At 35.8% G+C, this 9,871-nt stretch overlaps 1 protein-coding gene across 1 annotated transcript; it reads right to left on the reverse strand.

Moving 5' to 3' along the window:
- Positions 1-2,269: 2,269 nt before the first annotated feature.
- LOC106082907 (uncharacterized) lies at positions 2,270-2,950 on the reverse strand. The gene is made up of 3 exons (XM_013245661.2): positions 2,868-2,950; positions 2,695-2,783; positions 2,270-2,626 (listed from the first exon to the last, which is right to left on the reverse strand). Exons 2-3 carry the CDS (start codon positions 2,761-2,763, stop codon positions 2,555-2,557), a joined length of 141 nt encoding a protein of 46 aa, XP_013101115.1. The 5' UTR covers positions 2,764-2,783; positions 2,868-2,950; the 3' UTR covers positions 2,270-2,554.
- Positions 2,951-9,871: the final 6,921 nt, after the last annotated feature.

Raw genomic sequence — 9,871 nt, forward strand, 5'->3', positions numbered from 1 at the left:
ATAAACAAAGTTCCTTAAAATTTAACATTTGTTTTTTTTTTTGCAAATTTTAAAAAATTCAAAAATTTTAAAATCTAAATCACATAATTGATATTGAAAAAATGCAAACAAAAATCTTTGTCGGTTCAAAATAGCTGTAACTGCCTTAGATTTTCAAACTTCAAAACTCTGAAAACTTCATTTTATAGGGTAATTTTTTAAAGCTTCAGAAAAGTTTTTCAATAAAGACACATAAAATTCAGTAAAATGCATGAAATCTTTATTTGAATCGATAGTATGGTCCATATAATTTAATGTTTGAATATTATTTAATACAAATGTTGACCGCTACTGCGCCTCAAATGGTCCATCCGCTTAGTTCAATTTTGGCACACTCTATCCAACATTTAGGCCCGTATATTACGCATAAATGCTTCAATGTTGTCTTCCAATACGTCAATTAACATTGCCCCACCAAAATTAGTCTAAAGGCGTTAAATCTTACGATCTAGATGGCCAATTGATTGATCCAGAACGTGAAATAAAATGTTCGGCGAACTCGCCTCTCAATAAGTCCATTGTTTCGCGTGCTGTGTGATATGTGGCACCCCCTTGTTGAACCCACATGTCATGCAAATCAAGCTCTTGCATTTTGTGCAAAATAAGTTGGATATCATCTCACGATAGCGCTGCCCATCCACCATTACGATTCGCATCGTCTTAGAAGAAGCACGGACCAATGATGCCACCAGCCCATAAACCGCACCAAAGCGTGACTTCGGCTAAAAAAGTGTGATACTAGCTAAAAAATTGCCCTTTATTTCAGAAGGAATGCTCTGTTCATTATTATTTATTAAATATATACTAACCATTGTTTAATACAAGAATAGTACGCGTATTCTGACCTGCCCCGGCAAACCAGAGTAGTTCTGGCTCAATTACAATCCGGCAGATGCAGCCGCCTCTACTACAGAGCAAGGATTAATGCCAACGTGCGCAACTCCCCAGCCAGACCCACTTGACTCAGAGCCAATCCCTCCGAACGCACAACACTTTAGTCCCCGTGCTCCTGGATCTGGATATTCGAATCCTGCCGAAAACATCAGAAAACTTTTTCAGCGGTGATTATCCTTCTACTGCTGGCAACATTCGTGAGGTAGTATACCACGTAAAAACTTCTCCCCGAGGAGGTATCGCATCGGACTCGGCTATAAAAAGGAGGCCGCTTAACATTGAGCTAAAAACGTGAATCGGACAACATTCATTGATATGTTTGCCTGTTCCTTATAGGACAAATTTGCATTTGCAATGGCTAGGTTTATAATTCCAGTTGTGGGTTCTGCCCTGGCACTTAAACATAGTTAACATAGTGATCAAGTAATGCCTCCACCAGCACCACTGTGATGCTGGTGAAGGCAATACTTCATAGTTTCATTGGAAAAATCGAAGACGCTGCAACTCCTTCATTTTTTCGAATTTCGAAAAGCCATAAGCATCGAAGAGGAATCACGAAAAAAATATATTTCCTAAAATCTTTATTTTTGATTTTTCAATCAAAGAGGGTAATTTTTGGAAATTTTAAATTTTTCCTCAAAGTTGTTTGAGTCGAATATACACAAGCGAATTTTATAGCAATAAAAATGAGGTTTTGCAAAGCATGCATGATGCATGCATGAACGGAATAAGCCCCAATCATGTCACCGATTGCATGAACACGGGCGTTACGGCTTTATTCGATTAATTCCCAAGACAATTTTAAAAGAATAGGTAAATGAATTTCGCCTCCTTTGACAACCGCAGAGTGACACTTGCCAACATTCTCAAATTTGCTAAAAAGCTTTTTATTGAAATCAACTTGAACAACTGTATTTAGATGTTGTTGTTGTTAAAGCAGTGTGTTATACACTGAGCCGGCAGCCCTTACCGACGAAGGACTTCATCGGGTCAATCCGGTATGTACAACCGACTGACATGTGATATATTGACATTTTATCTCACCAACAAGTGAAAGTGGCAAAAAGATTTGCCAGATCAATGCTTTAAGCACGCACCACCACCATGGGTGTTCATCGAAATAGTGCAATCCCATGGCAGCCGGTTGTACATATCAAATTTATCCGATGAAGTCTTTCATCGGCAAGGTCTGCCGCCGAAATAGTAGATTTCGCTTAGATGATTATTTTGTGAGGACATTGCGGGCAGTTGTGATATTCCAGCCGCCCAACTCGAGACGAGGGTAAGTAAATGTTGTCTGGATTTCCTCAAACATTAAGGAGTTATAAGCATCACATACGTTGTGTTTCCAACTATTTTATTTCGATTAGAACAAGTAGTTCACTTAATTACACATAGAAATTCTCCATTGTTCACAGAACTTTAATAATAATAAGAAAATTTGAATTTTTATCCATGAAACACTCGCAAGCAATCTTTATAAAGTTTTACGAAATACAACAACAATAAGACAACTTAATGCAGGCGTTATAGAAGCAGCCTCACACCTCGAAAAGCGAAGTCCCCATTGCAAAAACGAGTGATATCAAAGATGCATTCAGGGAATAACAAAGGGGAGAATCTACTTCTTCTTGGGCTTCATCATGTTATAGGCGATAATTAGACCAATTACGGCATAAGTAGCTTTACCGACCTGCAAGTAAATATATACAACATCCCTTAATATTTGATTGAATAACAGTTCAGTTCTTCAAGACTTACATTAGCACGTCCGGCAGTGGTGTTGCCATTAAAGATTTTGCCCAAACCGGTTAATTTTTCTTCTGCCATTGTTGTTGTTTAAAGACCACCTTTAATGTAATGGTGTACAGAAGGTGGTTACAAGGTTATAATTAATAAATAAATTAATAAAGTTACAGTACCACCAAACTTACTTTTTCCTTTGTGAACAAAAATTGTCTAATGTCAAATAAAATCGAGGTTATGTCTATTATGTAAAACTGACGGTTGTCAAAATGACTTAGTATCGATAAATCGACTACGATAATAAATAATCGATTTATGGCGCCAACTCTGAATTTGATTATCAAAAGCAGAGGTCGCTCTTTCCGTTTAAGGTGTATAGTAATAAATGTGCCAACTATCCAGATCCATGAACCTTTCGACTAAGGTGGAGTGCGGGCAGAGATATTTGGGCCTTTTGTTTGGATTCCCTTGTTATATTTTTTCTCGCATATTCTCTGCTCATATACGTACACGCATGCTCGCACGCACTCAAAATTCTTCGTGTGTGTTGGCTAAACGTCGATCAGCTTGATGACAAGATGGCAGATTGTACCATATGATTTGTGGTTATTGTACAAATGAGACACCCTTTAATTGTTTCAACAATTTACATGTTATCAGCTGTTATTATATCGATAACTACAGAGTGCATCTGATTGTCACCCTATAACGCCAAGGTATGGGTAAACTTGCATTTTGAATAATAATCATTAGCAAATTAATGGTTAATTTTGATGGAAATGGTATAAAATATTTTGTTTAAGTTTCTATCAAGGCGACCGTAAACGGCAAATACACTGACTACATACAACACCCATTTGTAATAATCTGTATTGGTGATCACAACGCAATAAATATAAAAGACAATTTTTTAAATAATCCCATGGCAGCCGGATTGACCCGATGAAGTCCTTCATCAGCAGGGGCTGCCGCCTCAATGTACAACACACTGTTGCAACCACAACAATTCTTTAAAAATCGTATATATTTATTTTCACATTTGAAAACTACAAATGTTTAACCGTTTATTTAATTCCTCACATGCAGAGGTCGCTCTTGCAAATATACATTATGTAGTGGTGACTGTTATGTAGTTACGTCTTACTTAAAACAACTGGAATAAATTTTCTTAGCATGATTTTAGGCGTTGAATTTTTATGCATAATGTGTTTTCTTGGTGATTAAAAATAAGAAGTAGATTGAACAATTTACAATTTATCTGGGTCGATAAATTTTATCACATCGTTAAACCCCGTTTACACTGCTCATAAAATCGTCAGCTGATTTTATAAAGGGAAAACAGATGATCGAGCCATTAGATCCGGATTTAAAAAACAGTAAATGGGGTTTCAGGGATATAATTTAATGTAAAAACTAGAAGCTTTCATGTTTTTTATATTTAGTGAAAATATTCTTCCTGTAGGTGTTTCAGAAGTAGACTCAGACGACTGATATTTACGCAGAAAAAAATTAAAAACTACACTCAAAATAGTAATTCGTTTCACATAATAGACACTTTCGCCAAGTAAACTTCTTTTCTGCAAAACGTTGAAAACGATAAAAGTACATGTTTTTATGCGATAAATGACAAATATAGTTTTTTTTACACTGACAATAGCTTTCATTCTTGATACATAAAATGTTATACGGAGTTTCAACCAGTTGTCTTTACTTCTAAATTAACTTAACTCATGGTTACATTCTTTTTATACCCTCCCCCATAGGATGGGGATATACTCATTTCGTCATTCTGTTTGTAACTACTCGAAATATTCGTCTAAGGCTACTTATATTCTTACATTCTTGATCGTCATGATATTTTAAGTCGATCTAGCCATGTCCGTCCGTCTGTCTGTTTTTTTGCACAAATACTACTTATTAGTGTAGGTCGGTTGGGATTGTAAATGGGCCATATCGGTCCATGTTTTGATTCCAACACCTGATTATAAGGCGTATGCATCAACTTGGAACTGATTGGAACTTCAGCATACTATGTCCCGTACACAAGAAAGGCAACAAGACGGAATGTACCAACTGCAGATGAATAAGACTCCTCCCCATCGAATACTGTATGAAAGTCAACCTAAAACTTGAAGTCAATGAGAAAATTGTTCCCTATCAATGACGCTTTAGATCTGGTAAATTCACCCTGGACCAGATATTCAAACTCCTCTAAATCCTGGAAAAGAGGGACAAAACAACACCTACCATCTCTTTGTTGGCTACAAAGCCGCTTTCGATACCCCTTACGTTCAAAGGTATTTTAAGCCATGTCTGAGTTTGGTATCCTTGCAAAATTACTTAGACTCTGCAGGATGACGCGTTCCTCAGTAGAAATAGGTAAGAGTCTCTCGGAACCATTTGATATCAAACGAGGTTTTAGACAAGGAGACAGCCTATCGTGTCATCTCTTTAATATCCTTAGATTATACGAGATGCAGATGTGAATAGATAGGGCACACTAATCACATGCGAACACATACAACTCGCCTATGCCGACGACATGGACGTCATAGGTGGGTCACCGGAAGTAGTAACTTCAGCCTTTTAAAGATTCGAAAGAGAGTCAGAGAAAAATGGGTTTCGCAGTTAATGGAGAAAAGACGAAATGGATGGTTTCAACTCCCAAAACGCTTTGTACAATCGAGTAGATAAAGAAAATGGAGAAAGTTGGGAACCACAACTTTGACATAGTCAGCAACTTTATCTACCATGGCATCACCGTAACCGTAATGAGTGACACCGGTTTTGAGATACAGCTATGAATAATACTGGCAAACAGATGTTACTTTGGATTAATTAAGCAGTTGAGGAACAAGGCCACCTCTCGAGAGACGAAGATTACACTGATACTACCCGCGTTGTTATATGGTTTTGAGGCATGGGTACTTGTGAAAGCAGATGAGGCAGTGCTTGGAGTATTTGAGAGAAAGATTCTTCGCAAAAAATTTGGACCAGTTTGCGTTAATGAAGAATATAGGCGACGTATGAACTACGAGCTGTATAGCTCGTTACACGCATCCAAATACAACGGCTACGTTGGCTAAATCGTGCAGTCAGAATGGATGAAGAAGCTCCAAACACAGTGGTACACGCAAACCGGGAAGATCAAAAGCCCGATGGAAAGATCAAGTGGTGGGAGACATCTCGAAACTTGGTGTTAGAGATTTTAGAATGAGCGCAGAAAATCGAGGCGCTTGGAATGCTATTCTACCTTCGGCTAGTGGAACAAGTGTTCTGTCATAGCCAATTTAAATAAAGTAAAGTGTTGATTTTGTTATGACTTCCATTAACTGTGCCAAGTACGGTCCAAATTGGTATAGCTCCCATATAAAATAAACTCTCGATCATCCTTGTTCGGTTTCTAGAAGCTTTAATTTGTGCTGGTTTGACAGTAGTTAGGTATGTATTGTAGTATATAATTATGCCCTTCTGCTAAATTTATTTTGTATACATTTTTAGCAGAATCCATGGTGGTGGGTTCCCAAGATTCGGCCCGGCCGCTTTTTACATGTTATTCTTATAATCGAGTTGCAACCAATGATTTAAAGGGTGATTTTTTTGAGGTTAGGATTTTCATGCATTAGTATTTGACAGATCACGTGGGATTTCAGACATGGTGTCAAAGAGAAAGATGCTCAGTATGCTTTGACATTTCATCATGAATAGACTTACTAACGAGCAACGCTTGCAAATCATTGAATTTTATTACCAAAATCAGTGTTCGGTTCGAAATGTGTTCATTCACCGTAACGTTGCGTCCAACAGCATCTTTGAAAAAATACGGTCCAATGATTCCACCAGCGTACAAACCACACCAAACAGTGCATTTTTCGGGATGCATGGGCAGTTCTTGAACGGCTTCTGGTTGCTCTTCACTCCAAATGCGGCAATTTTGCTTATTTACGTAGCCATTCAACCAGAAATGAGCCTCATCGCTGAACAAAATTTGTCAAAATTTGAACACATTTCGAACCGAACACTGATTTTGGTAATAAAATTCAATGATTTGCAAGCGTTGCTCGTTAGTAAGTCTATTCATGATGAAATGTCAAAGCATACTGAGCATCTTTCTCTTTGACACCATGTCTGAAATCCCACGTGATCTGTCAAATACTAATGCATGAAAATCCTAACCTCAAAAAAATCACCCTTTATTTCTCTAAATGCATTTAGCCCCAGTTATAAATCTTATCGCTTGAGTTTATTCCTTAACACAAAAAAATATCTAATATTGGCTGTTAAGCATCATTCAACAACAAAATTTTATTTTTACGGTATATGAATCAGAAGTTAGCATGTACGCCTATGACGCTGAACGCCTGGGTTCGAATCCTGGCCACCACCATTTCAGCGGTGGTTTTCCCCTTCTAATGCTGGCAACATTTGAGAGGTACTATGCCATGTAAAACTTCTCTCCAAAGAGGTGTTGCACTGCGGCACGCGTTCGGACTCGGCTATAAAAAGTAGGCCACTTATCATTGAGCTTAAATTTGAATCGGACTGCACTCATTGATATGTGAGAAGTTTGCCCCTGTTCCTTAGTGGAATATTCATGGGCAAAATTTGCAAATTGCCATGAATCGTATTTTATTGTAAAAACGACAATTTTGTATTGCCAGAGAAATAAATAAAGGATCTTTTCAAAGCCATTATTTTAATTTGAACATTTAATTTCTCTTTTTTCCTAAATTTGGTTGAAAATTTAGTACCATAAAATAAAAAAACCATTTTGCGTTTTTTTTATAATTGCCATATATTTGTATATATATTTTTTGATCATTATTCATTCTGTTTTTTCATCGTTTTTTACTAGATTGTTGTTTTCTTTTACATATGATATAGATATAGAATTATGTGCTAATGTTTTTGTTTTTTTTATTTTTATACTTATAATATTTAAATATGTATACTATATTACACAATTAATACATACATATGTATTATTTCTAAATAATATATAAACACTTACTAGCTAAACGAGATTCCTAGTTATTTAAAGCTAAGTCATACAAAGTACATAGTTTTAATCCAATTGTTGTTTTCTCAAAAATTTCTTTAGTTTTTGTTATGCAATATTGGTAATAATCCACATTCTCTTACATACGAAGAGATGTACGTACATAAATACACTAAAGTTTTGTCGGAGTGTGTATGCATAACTATGTGTGGGTGGGTGTAGGCGTGTATTCGGGGGGTATGTGTTTAAACAAATTTGTTAATGACAGAGAGCACGAGTTTGTATTTAAATTCAATTAATATCATTTGATTTTTTGTTATTGTTGGAAAATTATCATATACACCACGCAATTAATTAGTAAGTATTTATATACATGTGTATGATGGCATGATGGAAAGGAAAAACAACATTTTTAATTGAAAGAGATTAAATGCACTGCTTTAATTGTTGCTGTTGTGGTGTTGTCAAAGAGTGTTGGTGGGATTGGTTTTTTTTTGTGGGTGTTGTTGGCGGTCATCTTGTGACATTGAATGTTGTTTGTACAAATTGTTGTTGTTGTTGTTGTTGTTGTTGTTGTTGTTGTTGTTGTTGCTGTTGTCAGAAATTAATTAATTAACAAACTAAAATCACAATGAGCTGATTAAAATGTGTACTTATAATTGATGCAAATATATGTTCGCAGTACTTGTATGTTTGTGGGAGAGTGTGTTTAACTATACTAAATATTTTTTGTGCTGGGGTTTTTCTTTTGTTGAACTAAAGTAAATTTTATGTTGTTTTTTACATAAACAAAAAGTCTATATACAAGGTATTTAAAGGTTTTTTTTCCTTATTTTGTGAGATTTTTATTAACGTGTCCCCTTTTCTTGGAAGAAAAATATTTCGTTGTTTTCTTTTGTAGGAGAGTTTTAAATATTTGTGGTGCTTTTTTTGAGTTTTAAACATTCGATTTGTGCCTTTTTTGATTTTTGAATATTTTTTGTTAACCGTTTTCGTTAAATTTTCCTTTTTGAAAGAAGTCCTAAGAAGTTGTGAAAACTCGTTTCATTACATTCTGTCAAACTGCTACTTTATCTTCAGTATTCACTAATATAAGGTTAGGTCACTTGCGCAAACATAAAGTGGATAGGCCCCATGAATGTCATCAAATAAGAGAAAACGCATGACACAATTACCAGGTAGTGTACAGCAAACAGCTGAGTGTAATATATTTTTCGCGAAGTGCACTATCTGTCAATGTGTGTTTTGGTTGTGTGTGTGTGTATTATAGTTAAGAACCATAACACACAAACAACGAAAAATGGCGCGAACTAGGAACATACACAAAGTCAGAGTTGCACTAATCACTGATTTTGATATATAGTGCAAATTACCTGTAAATTAATATATCTTGAGAAAACGTAAACGAAGAGTGAATGTAAAAAGAGAACAAGTTGATATCCTCAATGCGAGGTACAGCCAAAAACAGCCAATGCGAGGTACAGGTAAGGCCTGGTTATGCTCTCGTAAATGTAGAAGAACGTGTCAGCTGTTTTGTTCTGCCTTATGAAAACACATGCAAACGATTGCCGAACGTCTGTCGAACGTAACCGGAAAGTAGAATTCAGTAAAACAAAATTTTACGTTCCGTTTTCGTGTTAGCAGATAAAATATTTGAAGTTTGAATAAATTTCAAAACTTAAAATGTGTATTTAGAAAACTAATAGTTCTATTCTATGATTTCTATGTATAAATTAACAATTTATTGTTGATAAAAGAAGAAATTATAATCGGGTATGATCTTGTTTTCGTTTCGCAATTTGAGAACTGAGGTGGCCCTTATGAAAGATTTCACTAAAAAAAACTGTGAAACCATTTCACTAAAAATTTTTTGGTAAAAGCAAGGTGAATTCCTCCTTATACTGAAAATACACCTTAAAATCACAAAACAACTGTTGAATTACCACTTTTGGATTTTTTATTTTTATTTGTGTCACTAGCTTTTGGGTTAAAAAAATCGCTTCAGTGTGCGCTAAATTGAGATTAAAAAAAAAAAAACAAGCGAAAACGTGCTAAGTTCGGCCTGGCCGAATCTTATATACTCTCCACCATGGATCCGATTTGTCGAGTTCTTTTCCCGGCATCTCTTCTTAGGCACAAAAGGATATAAGAAAAGATTTGCTCTGCTATTAGAGCGATATCAAAATATGGTCC

Source organism: Stomoxys calcitrans, chromosome 4 (genome assembly GCF_963082655.1).
Source record: "Stomoxys calcitrans chromosome 4, idStoCalc2.1, whole genome shotgun sequence".
Classification (NCBI taxonomy): domain Eukaryota; kingdom Metazoa; phylum Arthropoda; class Insecta; order Diptera; family Muscidae; genus Stomoxys; species Stomoxys calcitrans.

Bases quoted from the DNA above. Each gene is read 5' to 3' on its own strand.
- LOC106082907 (XM_013245661.2), bottom strand. From the start codon at position 2,763: ATGGCAGAAGAAAAATTAACCGGTTTGGGCAAAATCTTTAATGGCAAC. The intron at 2,627-2,694 runs GTAAGTCTTGAA...ATTTACTTGCAG, and splicing joins CCACTGCCGGACGTGCTAAT to GTCGGTAAAGCTACTTATGC.